Genomic DNA, 21,041 nt, shown 5'->3' with positions numbered 1-21,041 from the left:
ATGTTCTATACCTGCACGTGTTCTCCGTGGTTCCTCCCACAGTCCAGAGACATACATGTTTCTAGAGTGATTCTAGAAATATGCATGATAGACTAGCAGCTCATCATAATCCTAGCAAGATATTTACCTCTGGAGTTGTTAGTCAGTGATTACATCGAGCCTATTTTGTATTTTAAATGTGACTCTAATCATGCTTGTAATTGATTATTTACTTTTATACAATAAATATGTAGCTTGCAAGGAAAAAGAACAATACATATATTTTTGTTATTCATCTGTTTGGCGTTCACGAACAGCCTATTTTGTCACCTGACTATATACGGTGATATGATGAAGATGAAAGGAATAACGTGATAAATTAACACGTCTGCCACGTCATGTCTTTTCATACATGAGCGAAGCAATTGTGCCACAGGCCTGGCAAAAACCATTACAGTGCACAGAAAGCCAGAGGCGGGGAACACAGCTGTGAGATACCAATGTAAGTTTTCCAAACAGTTTATCAGACAGGTCCAAGGTTGTTGCCTCAATTTGGGGAAAATGAGTGAAACAAACAGATCCTTTTTTTGTACACGCAAGTGAAACCTTCCTCTAAGTAGGCCTGGAAATTATTCTCTTGATAAACTGATTAATCGGTCAACTATCCTATTAACAAGGAAATCTGTTTTTTTTTTTTTTTCAGGTTTCAACATGACAAATAGTCATGCAATCTACTTCAAACACACATTTTTGCTTTTCCTTTTAACCTCACTAATAAAACAGGGATTGTCTCCTTGTTAGTTTTTTTCTGCTTCACTTACCCCATCCCTCATCCAGTCCTTGAACCTTGAAGATGTATCACTGGGGACCTAAGTAAGCTTCACAGTTGTGTGCATCACCATTGGGGTTTAGTCTTTTCCATGTTGCTGATCCTTTGATATTGCTCTCTTGCTCGCTATATAAATATCTCTTCTCATATGTGCAAAAGTTTTAGGAAGGTGTGAAAAAATGCTGTGAACAAAGAATGCTTTAAGAAATATAAATGATTGTTTATTGGCCCCAAATGTATTCTGCAGTAGGATGACAACTCCAAACAAACACCCAAAGCCATTAAGAACTATCTTCAGCATAAAGAAGAACAAGAAGTACTGGAAGTGATGGTACGGCCCCCACAGAGCCCTGATCTCATCATCGAGTGTGTCTGGGATTACATGAAGAGACAGAAGGATGCAAGGAAGCCTACATCCACAGAAGATCTGTGTTTAGTTCTCCAAGATGTTTGTAACAATCTACCAAACAAGTTTCTTCAAAAACGGTGTGCAAGTGTACCTAGAAGAATGCAAAGGGTGGTCACACCAAATATAGATTTGATGTAGATTTCTCTTTTGTTCCTTCACTGCATTTTGTTGATTAATGAAAATAAATGATTAACACTTCCATTTTTGAAAGCATTCTTTGTTTACAGCATTTTTCCCTCACCTGCCTAAAACTTTAAATATCTAAAAAAAATCTCTCTATATAATTTTTAACTCTTAGATGTGGTATTAATGTGACAGCACATAACTTTTCTCCCCCAAGAGAACAAATGATATTTACCAATACTAATAAAAAGTTACTGTTATTTACTTATATCATCTACTTTTACATACATTTTTATTCATCATAAATTTTTTTAAAAATCCATGAAATAGATTTTATCAACTGACAAACACACAAAATTAATAATCACAGCTTATATTTTAATAATAAGTGAACAGTGAGTTTATATTCTGTCAAAAAAAAGAAAGAAAGGAAAGAAGAAAGAAAGATGTCTTTATACAGCAATGATACAAGCTAATCACAAATAAATGTGCAAATGATCAGTGGGAGTGAAGAGAACACTTACAAAATAAAGATTTTCTTCTGCTTTCAGACTTTAAAAGAAGACGAAAATTTGGCAGTTACAAAGTTTCATAATTAAGTTACTTTAAACAGTAAAATGATGAAATTTAAGTGTGTCCGGACCCATCAGGACAAGAAACATTGCCTTTAATAGATGAAATCCAGCCTTCAATTACATGTTTTCATGAAGTATGACTAAACAATAAAAACAATACACTACGTGTCCAGAAAAACCCATTTCCCCTGCATCACAAAGATCATTGATGCCAAATGCTCAAAATTTAACACTAAATTATTGGCCGTTAAGTCAGTGTAACAGTGTTTTAGTTTTGTTAATAAGAGTAAAAATAAATAACAACATGGCACACACCGGTGGGAAAAATTACTAGGCCCGAAAATGTGAAATAATGTGGTTGACACATAGCACCTGAACAGTCTAAATAAAATCACCCAAACAAATAAAATAAACATGTCTTGACTTCAAGTTAACTGAAGACAGTCGAATAAATAGACAAATCTACAGATTGTCACATAAGATCAGCCAAAATAAAAAATAAAAAAAAATAAAAAAATTGAAATGTCATCTTCAAACATAAAATGACCCTGTACAATCATGATTCTAAATATTTGACAATCAGAAAAGAAGAGAAACCTTTGGACATTTAAAAGCTGAACAGTTCACAGAACATTACAGTGAATTTCCAGCTCCGTGGTTTTACCGTTGGACTGTACTAGAGTGGATTTACACAGTTCTCAATTTCAAATGATCCCATTTATCTTAGACTGGACACTTGCTCAGCCCCTCAATTCATCCTGTGTCTGAATCAAACCCTCTAAATTGGCTGTCCCTGACACACACGCAGCATGTGGGTGGGGCCTCTGTGATCACAGCCAGAGCCCTGTACCTAAGATGACCATATTTGGGGTATCCACCCTGATTGACATCATTCATTTAAATTTGAGGAGAACACCCCCCCCCAAAAAAAAAAAAAAAAAAAAGACTTGAAACTTGCTGTTTAGAGCAATCTGAAGCCTGGGGTTTTGAATTACAGGGATTATTTCTATGTTGCTGATGTTTATTATGAGCATTCATCATCTGAACTGTAGACATATCACAGGGGAAACTGGAAAGCAGAAAAACAGGTTGAGCAGTAAGTGAATTACCCCACTGTGACATACATTTGTGGAAACATGAAATATGAGAGCGAATGTCAGTCAGCACTCCTGGTTTTACAGAACATTAGAAGGAGTGAGATGAAAACGTGTTCTGTAAATTTAAATGAGCTGACCTTCAACTGTTATTTATGAACAGAGCTGAACTGAACAAGTACACGACAGAAAGCCTCATCATTTACCTGTCCGAGTATCACAATCACATTTACATTCACAACAATGTGCAAAAAGTAGCCGTTATACTCAGATTTAATAAATAATTATGTTTTTGTGTACCATCCTTTACCCAAGTTAACAGCTTGAAAAGGTTTGTCCAAAGAGAATTAAAGTTAAAGTTCTTCAGTCCAAATGACAATTTGGTTTTCCAGTAATTTCATCATTTTAAAAAAAATATTAGTTTACATGTATCATGTTGAATGAATCGAAGACAATTGTATATTAACTAAATGTTCAATATTATCCACATTTACATGGATACATCTGAAAATGCTGTTTGCACATCAAAGGTTTCCATCCAAGAAAAGCATTATAAACATATACTGCAGCATATGTTTATAGTACTTCAGTATATTAATGGAAGTTATTGAGGAGGAAACAAAACAATTTAATTTAACAAACAAAACAAAAACCCAAGTTTGAAATCAGGCAGGTCTGCACTTTTTCCTTCTGCCTAGAATTCCCTGCTGATATTTTTTAATAAAAGAAATTATTAAACAGACTTAGAACTGCAGCATTGTTACTTAAGTGTGGACTGAAGCCAAAACTGAAGACACATCTTTGTTTTCAGATGTACCCATGTTATGAAAAACATCCCTGTGTAGCTGCATCTCCACCTGAGTCTTTAACCCACTCCGTGGATTAAACCTTGTACTCAGATTACCAGTGTGCAGACAAAAAATAAAACTGAAGTGCAAAAATCAGTACTCCGTACACTCAGTGCAGTGATGAGCTGTCAGAACAGGACTGGAAGAATATAATTACAGAATATCATCTCTAACAGGTGATTGATGTACAGTGTAAGGCTGTAACAGCACAACGCTCCCAGGACTCCAGGAAAACCTATTTTAAAGTGACCTCTGAAAGCAGCACGTCACACTTAGACGTACAAAGACGCAAAGTGAAACGGCTCACTACAAACTCTGGAGCACAAACTGGAAAAGAAATTAAACGCTACAGCAGTTTGAGGACAGGTAAAACCTACCAACTCCTCCTCGGAAAACTTTATTCACCATTAGTCACTTTAAAAACTGTGCACAGGACGACAGCATTTACACTGGAAGACTGTCTGTTTTACTTAGGATTTTAAAGTCAGGCTCAATTAAGGAGAACTCAGTGGGTACCATGTGCCCCGTTTGTTTGATTAGCATCATTAGAGTACACAGAGACCCAGGCTTAAGCAGGGTACTTAAACAGCTGCCTTTATGAAAATTGTGTTACGCAGTTAACAAATTGTTCCAATTAAACTACAAGATGCATAAAATTATGATCCTAATGCTCCTATGGAAGAGTGCTGCCCAAAGGTGTTTGAAAGAGACAAGCAAGCATGATAGAGAAGAGTTGAGATGCTGAGACAAAGTAAAGCGCTCTCAGGGGCAGATTATTAAGCACATGTAATTAAAGGGCAGGAAAGGAGGACTACTGTACGTAGTGCAAATGCAGCCTAAAAAAACAAACAAACAAAAAACAAAACCCAGACATTTCTGCAGCCGCAATGATTCAGTACCAGTGGACACCGTGTGCGTCTTTTAATCAAAACTAGAGGAGACTGGGTGATGCAATTAGAAGAAGAAACAGATTCACAAAATCCAATCAGGTTTTTTTTTAGCATTTGAGAGAAAGATGGCACAGCTATGTGGATGAGTATGACCAACGTGGTGCTGGTTTATGAAATATTAGTCAAATATAACCTAAAGAGCACGGCTGCCTATAACAGTGCTGTTAAAGGATTTTGATAAATTAAGCAAAAAATAAATAAATAAATAAATAAAAACTGAATTTGACCAGCACCCAGACACAAAATGAGGAAGAAAAAAATGTTTATTTTAAATAAAATTTAAACAAGCAGTTAAAAATAAATGTAAATATGTCTGGTCTGTTTTACATGGGTGGAGTTCAGAGAATGTGATTTACAAATGTGCACATGTCACCGAGTAATCTACATCAACTACAGTGACTTATTACAAAGACCAAGTGCAAGTTCGGGACGGGACGCAATTTGGCACAGGAACTGAGGTTAAAAGAGGAACCAAATATGCCTTGTATGTACAGGAACATGCCTCAGGTAAAATACATCCACCTCTGAGTGTGAATGTGTCTGTACATACATTTACACTATGTACTGATTGTTCTCTTGTTTGTGTGGCAGCAAGCTCTCTGCCCACCACCGACTACATCCTAATACTGATTCAGATGGATGTGAACAGAACTGAAAAAAATAAACAAAACAACCTTTTTGTTAAGGATTGGCTGCTGCTTTGAATCAAGTACTTCTTAATAAGAGCTGATGTGCTATTTACTCTTCACAGGCTCAGATGGTTCAGATTTCTGACTGTAAAACAACAGAACAAATGAATAACAAAAACCTTTAGATGAACACAAAGCTCACTGGAAGAGCCATCATCTCTCTGTAACAGTGTCAACTCTGTTGTACCTTCATCTCTCTTATTACTGTGACTACCAGTAACAGTCACTTTGTCACGTGTACCACTCATTCGCGCCATTCCTCTGTTCAGCAGTTAAAATGAGATTTTCTGAGCAAATTTCATGCACCATCTTTCCCCTAATACAAAGCTTTCTACACATTCTTTTTAAAATCTAACACCCTTTTTCCTCCGTACGTGCATCAGCTGTGTCTAAGAATCCTGAGCAAATAATTAGAAATTTTCACTCTGTCCTCGGAAAGCCCAAGTTTAAAAATCCAGTCATGCAATCCACACTAATCTATTTCTCATCAGCTGAGAAAAACAAAACAAAACACATTGTCCTCTAAGCTTTCCCTCTTTTGCTAGAACTACGCATTTAGCTGCCTGAGGAGTGTGAAATGGTGAGCGAAATCATTAACCACAGCAGTCTTTAAAACAGAATCAGTAACAATAAAAAACAAACAAACAAACAAACAAAAAAAACCCACAAACAAACAAAAAAAACAACCTTGAAATGAAACTGGTTTTCGTTCAAAGGGAGTGTGAATATAGATTTGCCAAATCGCCTGGTGCCATGCTCATGCCCCACTTATCTCTGACACAGTCCAACCGACCCACACAGTCGCACTACCGGCTCTTGTTAAAATGGGAGCTTCTTCAGCTGCTCAAAGGTGATGAAGAACTGAGAAGTATGTTAAGGAAACAGACAGTGGATTGGCAGATACAAATACTTCAATGCATTTACCTTGCAAAAAAAGTTGGTATTCAAATTGCACCAATGAAAACACTGACAGAGAGCATCATTGCCAGCACTACGATGGTTCATGGGGTAGGCTGAACAAACTCACCAAGTCCATTACTTGATTGCCATACAAGTCAATTTAATTTGTACTGTGCAAAAGTCTCAAGCCTCCTTTAATTTCTTTATATTTTTCGTTCAAGGAGCCAGACTTTCTTTAAAAGTACAGCCAGTGGCCAGCCGTTACCAAAAAAAAAAAAAAAAAAAGTTATTTAGCAATACAAAACAAACAAAAAGAAACATACTTCACTCATAAATATAAACTGATTAGTGTGTAATTATGTTCTCTAAGAAACTGATGCATTCTCATAAATGCATAAAATGAATCCAATAAAAATACATAGGAGTGGGCACTGGTTTTGAACAGTGGCTGAGATGGACATCATCCTTCTGCTTAATGGAGTAATGGAATGCAAAGGTCGAGGAGAGGAGAACTCATAGGCATTTATGTGACATGGAGGCAGTGAAATTAATTAAGTTGAGGATAAAATAAGCTTTCTATACATTTGAACCTTGAATACAGGAGGAGCGATGCAGTTTTCGTCCTGGTCGTGGAACACTGGACCAGCTCTTTATCCTCTCGAGGATACTCGAGGGCACATGGGAGTTTGCCCAACCGGTCTACATGTGTTTTGTGGACTTGGAGAAGGCATTCGACCGTGTCCCTCGGGGGGTCCTGTGGAGGGTGCTCTGGCAGTATGGGGTGTCTGGCCCATTGCTATGGGCCATTCAGTCCTTATACGACCGTTGCAAGAGCTTGGTCCGCATAGCCGGCAATAAGTCTGACTCGTTCCTGGTGGGTGATGGGCTCCGCCAGGGCTGCCCTTTGTCTCCGGTTCTGTTCATAATTTTTATGGACAGAATTTCTAGGTGTAGCAAGTGGCGGAAGGCTTTCACTTCAGTGGTCTCAGGATCTCATCTCTGCTTTTTGCAGAGGATGTGGTTCTGTTGGCTTCATCAGGTGATGGCATCCAGCTCGCCTTGGAACGGTTTGCAGCCAAGTGTGAAGTTGTGGGAATGAGAATCAGCACCTCCAAATCTGAGGCCATGGTCCTCAGCCGGAAAAGGGTGGAGTGCCCACTCCGGGTCAGGGTCTCGTCCCTGACCTGGAGGGGTCTTGTTCATGAGTGACGGGAGAAGGGAGCCGGAGATCGACAGACGGATTGGTGTAGCGGTTGCAATGATGCGGACGCTGTACCGGTCTGTTGTGGTGAAGAGAGAGCTGAGTGTAAAAGCGAAGCTCTCAATTTACCGGTCGATCCACGTCCCTCCCCTCACCTATGGTCATGAGCTGTGGGTAGTGACCGAAAGAACGAGATCGCGAACACAAGCTGCGGAAATGGGCTTCCTCCGAAGGGTGGCTGGCCTCTCCCTTAGAGATAGGGTGATAAGTTCGGCCATTTGGGAGGGGCTCAGAGTAGAGCCACTGCTCCTCCACATCAAAAGGAGACAGTTGAGGTGGTTCGGGTATCTGAAAAGGATGCCTCCTGGGCAAGGTTTTCCAGGCATGTCCCACTGGGAAGAGGCCCCGGGGCAGACCCAGATCATGCTGGAGAGATTATATCTCTCGGCTGGCCTGGGAACGCCTGGGTGTTCCCCCAGATAAGCTGGAGGAGGTGACTATGGAGAGGGAGGTCTGGGCTTCTCTGCTTGGGCTGCTGCCCTCGCGACCCAGCCCCGGATAAGTGGAAGAAAATGGATGGATGGACAAAATAAGAAGTGGCAGGCCTAAAAACTGGAAGTCATGTCCACTGGGATTTATAACTACCCTGGTATACCATAACACCATGATATAGCCCGAGTCTAATAGGGATGGCCAAATGCTAAATTTTAAAGTACTAGCAGTTTTTTTCCATATTATATATCTAGATTTACTATTTCTGATCCTATTCCAGGTCTTTTATGGAATTAATTATTTTTCTAAGAACTAGAAATGATCCAAGTTCAAGTTTTGTTTACTTTAAAGGATACAATGATGTTCCAAGGTCCCAGTCGTAGCCAGTTAGGCCAAAATCCCTTGTAGAGAGCAAAGAAGCCTTCATTCCTCCACGTCTGCATCAGTCCATCCAATGTTCCTTTGTAAATGGGGTTTCCAGACAAAACTCGCTGGTTCATCATTCGAGTTCTGACCACATCTACAGGATTGGAGGCCAGTGCCCCCGCCAAGCCACATGCAAAACTTGAACTGCAGAAAAACACAGAATGCAGATTAACTACAGCTGTTGCCACTGCACAGCTAAAGACAGACTTTAAGAATAGTTTAAACTTACATGAAATGTGCTAAAATAGTGTCTCCCATGAGGCCGGAACGAAGGAGGTGCTTCTTTGTTATGTCATAGACAGGAAGTTCCACTCCGACAACAATAGCTGCTCGCTGTGCTGTGGGGATGACACCCTGAAGACGTGAAGGATGGAGAAAATGAATCAGACCGTAACACACTTACAGTGCAACTCAGTGAACAGAATGAAGCAAGATGGGTGCCTATTTTCCTTGGGGGCATAGAAAAGTTGCTTTTAGGCTTTGTGCTAAACTGTGGATAGATTGGACCAGATTAATTTGTAAAGAAATCACGTGAAGAGCTAGACCAGACCTTACTGTAACTTTTATGGTCAAAAACACCTTGACCTAGCTATACAGCGAAATGCAGCACTCACTCTCCACAGCCCTCTGGTGCCCTCTGTCTGGTAGATGTTGATGAAGTTGGACATCATGCTGCCTTGGAGCAGGCTGCCCTGTGCCTGCATTCTGATCTAAAACAAATGGAAACACAAAACAGTTGCTAAACTTTTGGCTCATGGATTAGGTTTAAAAACAGAAAAAGGTTCAACTATAAAGTTACTAGTATTATGTTTCATGAGTGAGTATTTCTCAGCATATCAGTGTCACAACTGCTGTTTAATAAATAATAAAGCAGTGCTTTGATATTGACAGCACACACATTCCAATATCCTAGGGCTTACTGCCAACATTAGTAGTCACCTTGAGAACATCTGTAGGGTTGGCCAAAGAGGACGACAGGACTCCAGACACGACACCGCAGAAGACGTTGATGACCATCGTCTCATCTGTCACAAAATTACACAAATTGAGTCAAGGCAGAGCCAAAACCAACCAGCAAACTAGCAAATACTAGATCATCCTATAATTAACTATGAATTGATGTCTAAAGGGTTATTTCTAGAGATAACGTAAATTTTATGAACACTTAATTCTTGCTTTGTGTATCAGTTTTGGTACACTATTGCATCTTATCTGGGTCTAAACATCAGTGTAATTATTTAGAACAGCAACCGAGACAACTCAGTACAATTATTATTATTCTTCTTAATGTCTGTAGATTACAGAACAAAGTGTTAATTTTGCAAGGATCCAGTTACTGTATAGTGTATACAGTTTAAAATATAAATACAATTTCTTTAATGCAAACTAACTTAAAGTGTTGACTTTTTGTGACATTAACAAAAAAAAAAAAAAACCCCACATATTGGCATTATTTTAGGGCCTGTTTTGAAACATCTGTTGAGGAAGAAAAGTTCAATTGTTTTTGCACCTTGTACTTTCAACATCTCACATCAACGTCTGATCACAATGAGAAAAATCGACATATCAAAGAATCAACCCTTTTAAATATCTTACATCCTTAAAAAATGACAAATCAAGAGTAGAGCTCAACTGATATATCAGTCTCTCTCATTTCAGCATTAGTGTAAATGTTGATGTTGTTGTTCACACTTTTTTACATTTCTTATAATGCTGAAAATAATCCTCATGAAAATGTATAAATGGTATTATCACAGTTCAGTGTTTACAGCTGTTTCTAGACAGATATGAGAGTTTTCTTGCAGTCCAACAGTACTAGCCATTAAAGTCTGAGCATGCGCTAAAAAGAAACGAAACCCAAAGTTGCCAAAAATAAATTTAAATTAAAAAAAGGAAATGGCCTGAAAACAACAACATAAAGCAGAATGGAGTAGGCAACACGGCTAAGCAGACAATGCATAGTCAAGTGACACCTTAATGGCAAGTTGCTAACTAACTTGTAAGATCTTTTGCTAGTAGGTGAGAACCTACCCAACCTCTGACTATTTTTCTCTTTAAATGCATACTACAGAATATTGTGTATCAACAGTAGCAAATGATACACTGGAATTATTTGAACTCCACAGAAATCATTATTAGCCTCAAAAAGAAACATTAGCCGTTAGCCTGTCTCTTAACTAGAGCCTGTCTGAAATGAAGTTCTCTTAATTTTGAGTAAAAGCTACAAAATTAGGATAGCTATTTCTGGAAGGTGGAAAGGTTAAAAATATGCTAAAAGGCACCAAGTTGAAATTACAGATTCCTATTCAGAGCTCTTATCAAGCACACAGTACTTCACAGTCAGTTTTAAGAGAAGAGAGAAGGAGAAAATCAAAGGCGTAACCATTGTTTGGCTTATCTAATTTTCTCATATTTTCTATAATCTACATTGTGCATACTGGCTTAAAAACATTCAGATGGTTGATCTCATTTGTAGTAACCAAATGTGGTGTCTACACTGGATCAAGGAATAGAAATCTGACATTAGCAGTACAACAGTGTAATCGCTGTGTTGCTTATTAAGGACAGAAATGTACACATTTCCCTGTGATTTGTGGTCTCAAATAAGGTCAGTGCAAGTACAAGCTGGCAAGTGTGCTGACAAATGCCATCTAAATTCAATTTTATTATATTTTATACTGACTTTTGTTATTTAGCATCAAACCACAACAACTATTGCCAAGGTGGCTGGGATGGTGCCTTCCCCCCCCCTCCCACTTATGTCTTTGGATGACAGTTACTTAAACTAAATTAGGCAGGTGCATAAATTTGGACACCCCAACAGAAAAATTACATCAATATTTAGTAGATCCTCCTTTTACAGAAATAACACCTCCAAACACTTCTTATAGCTTCCAATGAGAGTCTGGATTCTGGTTGAAGGTATTTTGGACCTTTTGTCTTTACAAAACATCTCCAGTTCAGTCGGGTTGATGGTTTCAGAGCATGGACAGCCCGCTTTAAGTCACACCATAGATTTTCAATAATATTCAGGTCTGGGGACTGAGATGGCCATTCCAGAACATTGTACTTGTTCCTCCTGCATTCGTCTCCCATACAGCATCTCCTTGTGCAAAGTGCGCTGAATAGTTGAACGATGGACAGTGACACCATCTGCAGGAAGATGATGTTGTAGGTCTTTGGAGCTGGTGTGTGGGTTGACTATGACCGTTCTCACCATCCTTTCCCTCTGCTTATCTAAGATTTTCCTTGACCTGTCACTTCCAGCCTCAATTACAATTGTGGTCTTCCATTTCCTCACTATGTTCCTCACAGTGGAAACTGACAGCTGAAATCTCCGAGATAGTTTTTTGTATACTTCCCCTAAACCATGATGTTGAACAATCTCTTTGAGAGTTGTTTTGAGGCTCCCATGTAGCCACTCTCAAGAGAAGATGCAAAGAGGAGAAAAACTTGCAATTGGCCACCCTAAATACCCTTTCTCGTGACTGGATTTACCTGTGTATGTAGGTCAAGGGTCAATGAGCTTACCAAACAAATTTTATGTTTCAATAATTAGTGCTAAAGGTATTCAAATCAATAAAACAACAAGGGTGCCCAAATTTATGCACCTGCCTAATTTAGTTTAAGTAACTATTGCACACTTTCTGTAAATCCTATAAACTTCATTTCACTTCTCAAATATCATTGTGTTTGTCTGCTATAAGATATATTTAAATGAAATTGCTGATCCAAACAACCAATGATTTATGAAGGAAAAACGTGAAAATTATCAGGGGTGCCCAAACTTTTGCATACCACAGTATATAAAAAGGAAGCCAATTTCAGTCTCAAACAACATCACTTTCCTTTTCTGGCAAAAAAAAAAAAAAAAAAAAAAAAAAAATTATGCAATTTTGTGCTGTGCACACTTAATATCAAATATATGTTTGACAAATGGATAAAGGCTTATCAGAGTATCAGTATCAAAACAGCCTCTTTCATAGTTTCCTGCCTTTTCCATCCCCACTCATCTTTCTGTCCCTTCCTTCCTTCCTTACTGGACGCACTTTGCCTGTTGTTTAGCTTGCAAATTACTGCCGGGATGTTAACTCACTCACTTCCAGATGGGTCAACACAGGTGTTGTACTGTCGCTCTATTCAGAGGAAATATGTTGGAAAAAAGAAATGTCCAACTTAACCTGGGTAAAATGTTGGGACCTCAGTGTGTGTTTATCAAGGCTGATTTTGATTTTTAACAAATAAAGGACATCCGCTCAGCTAAGGTGAATGTATTTTATTCATTACCAGGGGCAAATTATCATATAACTGCTTTACTTTCAACCATTTCCAACAAACATACAAACATCATTAACCTCTTTTCATCCACTTAATCTCAAACAAGTGACAACACAACATCCAATATTTTGCAATCCAAACAAGGAAGAAAAGATTTGCAAGGGGTTTTTTCATGTTTGATGCACAAAACTAGCATTGATTGCAAACAAAGAAAAAGAATGAGCATGAAAAAATGAAAAGCAAGAGAAGCACGGTCATGCACAATCAATTTTTGGTTCACCTGCCATGGAGACTTTTATAGTTATGAAACTGCACCAGCCCCAGATTTATCGAAGGCCAAGAGCATTTTAGAAGCCGAATTTTGTGTTAATTATTCCACACTACAATGTTAAATGACTCTGATATTCTGCTGTTTGGTTTGCTGTCCTAGAAATATGACTTGCATAGTAATAAAAAAAATAAAAAAATAAAAAAATACTGGCTTTAAGTCAAATTGAGGTAAATCAGTGCACTGCAGCTTTGGTTATGCTCTATTCCTTTTCAATGTCAGTATATCTTAATGATCAACTCAACACTTGGCAAGAAAGAAGAAATGGCTGTTGTGTCTCAGGGAGCCGTTAGAGAAGGACATTTATTGATATTCACTCTGGACTGTTTAACTGAGCTTCAAAGTTCGCCTTAAAGATCATGGCAGGCTTGTAAAGAGCTCGCTTTGTGTAGCAGAGTTTTTACCATTTAAAAAATAAATAAATAAACAGCAATATTAATCTTTTCCCCTTTCTCCTGTCTAATTCCATCATGCTTCTAGTGCTAACACCACAAACCTCTGTTACATCCGTGCCCGCACCACTAAATTAGATATTGTCAGACAGTGAATACTAGCGAAGAAGACGACGACGAAGAAGGATCGTCAATAATAATGATGCCGTTGCTGGGAAAAAAATGATCAAACATCTTAATGAGTGTAGTTGTAACACATTATCTTTGCCTTACTTGGTTCCCTGTTGCTGTGCATATGCAGAGCTGCCTACATTTTAACTGTGCTGATAAAGTCCAGCACAGAACCTGCGTGAGCAGAAAATAAGCAAAGGGAGTCTGTTTAAAAACAGTTTTTCTGGAGCATCTCTATTTCAACCTCATCTATGTTTGGCCTTTACCTTTGTGACAGATCCCTTTCCTCTCCTGTACTATATAAGCCAATAACATAGTATGTTTAAACCATTTGGAGTTCATTTTGTAAGCTTACTGATCCTCAAGATGCAATGCAATATTACTTCAAGTATTCCAACGGTGATTTGATTCCAGTTGGAAACACAAATCCCCTTTGGAGGGGTGTCAGAAAGGGCATCGGGCTCAAAACTCTGCCAGATCAAACCATGAGCTACTTGTTATGGTGAATCCTTGTAGAAAAGGAGCAGCCGAAATATCCATTTAGTCATCATTACTGGGTATGCTGAATGGAAGATGGTCCTTTAAAAAAACAAAACAAAAAAAACAACAACAACAACAACAAAAAAGAAAACCCTTTACAGCAGGGGTGGGTAACATAAGAAGGGGAGGGCTGCACCATAAACAGAACCCAGTTCAGCTTTTTAGCCTCCACAACAATCCCAGATTTAGACTTTTTGTTTTTATTTCACTTTATTTTCAGTTAGTTTACTTGTCTGTGTTCAGCTTTTAATTATTTGAAAATGTTTAGTTTTAGTTTTCTATTGTTTCAGTGGTAGTTTTAGACTTTCTCATTAGTACAGTTTGGAGGGTGTTTAGATATTTGGAGAAATTTAGAAAAAGAAAAAAAAAAAAATCACAACAGACGTCACAATACAAATGCACCTCTGTGTAAAGCAGGGGTAGGCAACTCCAGGCCTCGAGGGCCAGTGTCCTGCAGGTTTTAGATATCACCCTGGGTCAACACACCTGAATCACATGATTAGTTCTTACCAGGCCTCTGGAGAACTACAAGACATGGTGAGGAGTTAATTTAGCCATTTGAATCAGCTGTGTTGGATCAAGGACACATCTAAAACCTGCAGGACACCGGCCCTCAAGGACTGGAGTTGCCTATCAGTGCTGTAAAGAGATGACCAAAGTGCCACATAACTGCTTGGGTTTTCTTTTTTATTCCCCTCCCAAAAAGTCAAAGTTCTATTTATTGCACAGCCCAGTGTCTTTATATTAACACATTAACTAAAATGCTTTACATAGTTTTTCCATTTCATATGTTAAAGGGGTCAAAGATATGACTCTGAATAGCAGCATCAGTTAACCAGCTAAAATGCAAATGTAAGAAAATGACTCTCTGTCCGTTCTGTTTTTATTATGGAAGATCCAAGATAGCTTAAAAAGCATTTGCTTACTGTAATCTCTGGTTTTGGCTGAGCCCAAACTAAAATCTTACAAATCAAATGCATGTTAAAGGACATTGTATCAGTTTACTGTGAGGACAGAATAATTGTTATTCTAAATTTTATGCCGTATTAAAACACCTACATGGTTGGCCAGTTGTCTGGTTTAGCTGATTAGAGTAAATGTGAGAATACTATCAAGTTTTCAGCTGGGTTCTGTGTAACTAACTAATGAAACCCTGTGAATTAAAGACAGTCTAAAATTTGCCTTTTAAGGAGAACTTAGTAAAGGGACACAAAAAAAAAAAAAAAAAAAAAAAAAAAAAGAATATTAGAGTTAGAAATAGTGGTACCAACCTTCTGGCTGACTGACAAATAGCCTCTTCAGAGAATTGTAGGTTCCTATCTTGATTGTCCCATAAGAAGCCTGTCTCAAAAGAGCCGGGGAAATTCTGTGAGGAGAAGATTAAAAAAAAAAAGTTTGATTCAAGTCAGTTCCTAAAGCGAGTATATATATCAAGAACTTACTTGCGTGGCTATGAATGCAAGTCAATACCATTTCGGCCTTATTAAGGATTGTGAAATTCTAGCTATTGTCTGTTACACAGAAAGTGCTCTGAAAACACCTGAATGCTCTAAAAACAAAGAGAAGCTTGTTTTTAAATCTTTTTCAGAATGGATTGCATTACTTTCCCCACGGGGCTGTCAGCTGAATTCAGCTCAGCCGCCCACAAAGTGTAGCAGCTCTGCGTTCAGTCTTTATTACTGCATATTGTAGAGCACATCAAGGCTCCAGACTAATGTTCAATTTTTTTCCCTCCCCACATCAGTAAACGTAAAAGAGTATTCACAGTGTCTTATCATGTTCAAATAATCAGCCTTTACTTGTCATGAAGTTGTTGCTGTGGCACATTCTAAACTATTTGTTCTGATGATTGCAAACAGTTAAGAAAAACCACATGGTGAACAACCATCCAGCTTTTCTCCTTCAGAAGGTGAGTACCAAAGGGCTGAAGATGAGTGTGGCTGATAAATGAGAAGCGAATGAGTCCCACACTTTCCCACACTTTTTGCTTTTCTCAGACTGCAACATCCTCAACTTGTGTCTTATTCCACCCACGAGAAATGTGAGCAGAGGAGTGGAGGCAATATGAATTTAACAGAATGAGAACATATTTGCCTCTGCGCCTCAGTTAAAGAGGGCATGTGGTGCAGCTTCATCATAAATTGGTTTGTTACTGCCCACCTACTGATGTATGCTACGATCTCAGATGTAACAGCGCTCATGACATGGTACCATTTAGGACTTAGTTAAATTGAGAAGGGTGCAACATGACCAAATGTGAAATCATACACACAAGAGCAAAAAGTCTGATTAGCAGCTTCCCCTGTATGCCTGTTCTCTATGCTCTCCACACGAATTTTAAGAATTCAAACATTTTTCAGTATGGTGGAAAAAGACCGATTTCCTGGTCACTGGCAGGAGGATAGAGGACAGAAGAGACAAGGAGGCATAATTTAGAGAACTCAGAGGACTTTAGGCTTTACTTGGGCAGCCAACCCAAGTATATTATTAATTCTTCCCGCCTTGTGGTTTCCCTAACAGCTCGCCAGCTAGCTACTCTGGCAATCCATGATATTACTGACCTTCCACCAGCTCCAATCCAAGATAGTGGAGTTGGAGTTCATCCACAGGGTGAGAGACAGCTGACTACATTGTTCAGGTATTTATGGCCACAAAGTACTTCACAAATATTTCCACTGGAGAATTTATTAACTGTGTTATTCAATAACTCATTTAAGAAAATGTGTGCAAAGAAAGGAGTCACAAATGTGAACACAGGGTTGCTTAATTATGGGTTTTTTTGGTCAGTAAGACTATAGATATTCATCACGATCACTCAAAAGGAAGGGATTTATTGAATAAGAAAAGAGTTGTTTAACTAGATTTCCTATGAACCCGGACCTCGTGCATGTGTACAAGTGGCAAATAAAATATTTTATCTTCATCTTTCTTAAACTTTTATTATACCTTACCTAACAAAAGCTAAATAAACTAAACCAAACATACTGCAGCATGGCAGGGATTTTTATTAAGGGGTAAAAATCAAGGAAAGAGATGTGTTGAAGGCCAAAAGAGAAAATTATTTCAAAGTAGAAGCAGCACAAATATTGTTTAGGCTGAAATTCAAATTCATTTATTGCATAGCCCTGTGTACAGACCCCTTGCAGCTCATATAGTTATATTTTTTTGCATATCATATATTTTTACTATATTTCTCATATGCTGTCTTTATACATTTATTATTCCTTTAAATGATCACTTATTCTATTTCTCCATTTTATATGAGCATTTTTTGCATCTGTTGTGGACAGCAAAGGAAAAATTTAGTTGTACAGGGAAACATGTTGGGAAATATTTTGTTATATGCAGATATTTTGTGCATATGACAATAACACTTTGAAACTTCAATGTGAGAAACACTGACAGTGGTGAGTTTATTTTTAACCAGTGGAGTGCATTCATATTTACTGAGGTTCATATCCCGACCAACCTAAGCTGCTGACCACTCTAACCATACGTGACCCGACTCCCTTCTACCCCCCTTCCACAAAATATCATGAAGCTAAAATAGAATACTAAACTGCTTTAACAGAGCAGCCAGCAGCAGCCTGCGTCACCCATATATGATATCAGAAGTGAGTAGCAAGTAAGACTATTTGACTGCACAATGAGAGAAAAGAAAATGAGATCTCCCTGTCTTCTAGGAACAATAATTTACCTGGGACTGTATGCACACTCCCTGGAAATAAGAGCTGGTAGAACTGAAATTCTAAGGAAATCTTTATTCAAATAACCCCCACTTAAACTTACAGCGGAGTCTTATTTCAAAGTGTATTAGCTCTCAGTAAAGCTCAAATGAAAAACACTGGCGAGGGGGGCAGTCGCTTCTCTGCAGCACAAGCAATGTAGACAGGGAGATAGCAGAATTATTTATAACATTAGAGAAAATATTAAATACAAATGGACTTTCCTACATATAAGAAATGATGGAGCCAATCAATGAGGTTTTGGCATTCCACCAAAGAGATATAAACCAGATTTTTTAACATTGTTGCTACAGAGTTAAATTTATTAAGACTTTTCTGTACATCAAATGGCCCAGAAAATACAGGAAATGCTAAGACATCCGTTAGGTAAAGCAACACCGGCTCTTTGCCAACACTGCTTATGTGCACAGTCAGCCTACAAAGGCTCAGCTGAGTCAGAAAACAAAAACGTATTAAGCAAAGACAGGAATTTTTAATCTTGATCAAGCAATAGCATTCATGTAAACTAGAGAGATGCATCACGGAAAACCTTTCTACAGTGAAACTATGACATGTTATGCAGATCAAATGAGTGGCCTAAAAGATAATATTCCATACCCAGAGTAGAGCGCCCGAATGCCCTCCTCCTTCCCGATCCTGAACAGAGCATGGAACATGCCTCTGTAGCGCACCTCTGTGTACTGAGACTGACCTTGGACCTGTAGTCTGGTCTTAGTAAGGTCAATGGGAAATGTGCCTGAGAATGAAAAATAATGATAAATAGGGATTAAAAACACATTTTATGTGGTTTATTATTTTATTTTATTTATTTTATTATTTTAAAAAGACTCAGAATACAGAAACAAATGTATATCATGTAGCTCTATGTTCATATCATATACAGTAAACATCAATCATGTTAAAAGAGAAATCTTCTACTGAAGTCAATAGATGAGTTCTACAAGAGGAAAGATAGTGGTAGAAGCATAACTTCCAGAAAGTTTATTTTTGGCGTTTAAAAAAACAAACAAAAACAAACAAACAAAAAAAGATTAGTCTGAAATGAACGCCTCAAAATTACATATTGATTATGACAAAACTATTATTAACAGTTACTTTAATCAGCACTCAAACCACAGATTATTCAACAGAATTAAACATTTACTTATTGTTTATATTAAAAAGAAGCATGTATTTTTTAGTTGCAGAACTTCTCATTCAGTTGCAAAAAAATAAACAAACAGGTCCATGTAAAATGGACTAACCCTGCCAGAACCGAGCAGAGAGTAAATCTGAACTTTTATGGAGACACTTGAGTGAAAGAATATGATGGGCTGAAAGCCAAAGTGTTGTTAAAATTTAAGTTTGAATGCCTCCATGGCTCTTGCTACTGGTTACTTGCTCTTAGAATGTCATTGTGTTATTAGTTTTACAACCCAATTCTAAGCAACATGTATTTAAACACAGGAAATGTATTTTTCTTCATTCTTTAAGACTCTAAATAGAGCAACAGATGAAATGTTTTAATTTTGTCTCATGTTCTCTGGGGGGAAAAAAAATAGAATAGCCCTTTATTGTCACTGTACATGTACAATGAAATTGGAGGTGCTCCACACCAACTGTACCGGAACAAAATATATAAATAGTAGACAATAGGATTAAATAGCAAAGAGTAGCTGATGAAGAGTGATTTAAATGGGCTTTTGCATGGAGCAAAAAATCTAAATATGATTTTGAATGTGATGATTGTGTGAGAGACACAAACTGAGGCTAAACACCAGACTTTTGTCAGCACTCAACAATCTGGACTGAACTTTGTGAATGCCACACACCTGCGATTGCAGAATGGGGAACACAATTATCACCAAATGGCTTTGACATTTTCTCTGCTACATGCACCATTTCCCTTTTTGGAGCCAGTGTTATCTGTAGTGATGCATTTTCCTACAATACTGGCGGTTAACCATTTGCATACAACGCGCTCTACTCGTGTTACATTAAAGCATATACCCCCGACTCCCAAAAAAATATATACAAAAAAACCCCCAAAAATACACCTGATGGTCAATGTGTGGATATTGCGGCGCACCACGTACCGAATTCTGCGACAATCGAGGCCATCCCTCCGTAGATAAACGGCTTCCAGTTCAAGTTGGCCATCTCCGTGGCGGCGGCTGCTGCTTCCACCTGCTGCAGCCCCGCTAAAAATAGAAGAAGACCACCCAGACAGAGGTCAACGCAGTGCTGCCACCTCAGACAATACAACATGTCGACAAACATTGAGGTAAAAGAGGATGCTACAGATCAACGAAGTGCCTCAGCATCAGCATCCCAGCATACTGCGCCGGAAAGAGACGCCCCGCAGTATCGAACGCGGTGAGGAGAGCCGTCATATTTGTTGTGACCCTACTATTGGCTTATAATAAAGTCAATAACATTTTCGGCGTCTTGATTGGCTGGGGTGCAAGAGGCGGGCACGGAATGCGTTACCGATAGCAACAGTGCCAAGAGAAATAAATGAAGTTATTTATTATTACTACTAGTCATAGAATGACAAAGAAGCTATTTTATTAATGAAATCTAAATCATATGATGATATATACAGTTTTAATCATTTTATAAAATGGTCTTTTTTTTTCTTTTTTTTTTTACAGAGATGATCGCCCACCTGCTTCCAGCGTTCCGCCTCGAAACAGATGGCTGCTGCTAGGCTAAATGCTACTTCTAAAAAATTACTAGCCGGTCTGTTAGCAAATTTACCAACTGGCAACCAGTTACTGTCAAACTGAACGTACCTGTGCTGTAGATAAAGTCCGCGACCTTCTATGCAGCTTGGTTTCCCATGTGTCAGAGAATAACTATGCATTGACTTTAATAAAATGCCAGCGGAAAACTTCTCACCTTTCGTTAGCTTCCCATTTACGCTAGCGCCAACTGTGGCAGAATTTGTAAAAACAGGATTTCCGTTAACACTTTCAAAATAAAACGCCTTTTGTCTAACTAAAGTAATCAAGCAATGTAATTTATGTCGTTACGGTTAAAGCAGTGTTTACACAAATAAAACATAAATAAACAAAGTAATGCTAAATGTA

The 21,041-nt window shown here is 38.2% G+C and overlaps 1 protein-coding gene across 1 annotated transcript; it reads right to left on the bottom strand.

The window, feature by feature from the left end:
• Positions 1 to 2,826: 2,826 nt before the first annotated feature.
• Positions 2,827 to 20,883, bottom strand: slc25a14 (solute carrier family 25 member 14). Its single transcript, XM_080866739.1, has 9 exons — positions 20,745 to 20,883; positions 20,046 to 20,150; positions 18,568 to 18,706; positions 15,496 to 15,590; positions 9,455 to 9,540; positions 9,130 to 9,225; positions 8,745 to 8,869; positions 8,446 to 8,659; positions 2,827 to 6,357 (listed from the first exon to the last, which is right to left on the bottom strand). Exons 2-9 carry the CDS (start codon positions 20,107 to 20,109, stop codon positions 6,316 to 6,318), a joined length of 861 nt encoding a protein of 286 aa, XP_080722865.1. The 5' UTR covers positions 20,110 to 20,150; positions 20,745 to 20,883; the 3' UTR covers positions 2,827 to 6,315.
• Positions 20,884 to 21,041: the final 158 nt, after the last annotated feature.

This window comes from Rhamphochromis sp. 'chilingali' (genome assembly GCF_963969265.1).
Source record: "Rhamphochromis sp. 'chilingali' genome assembly, chromosome: 19".
Taxonomy (NCBI): Eukaryota; Metazoa; Chordata; class Actinopteri; order Cichliformes; family Cichlidae; genus Rhamphochromis; species Rhamphochromis sp. 'chilingali'.
The sequence above is the reverse complement of the archived record's forward strand: the minus strand, read 5'-3'. Positions and strand labels throughout refer to the sequence as shown.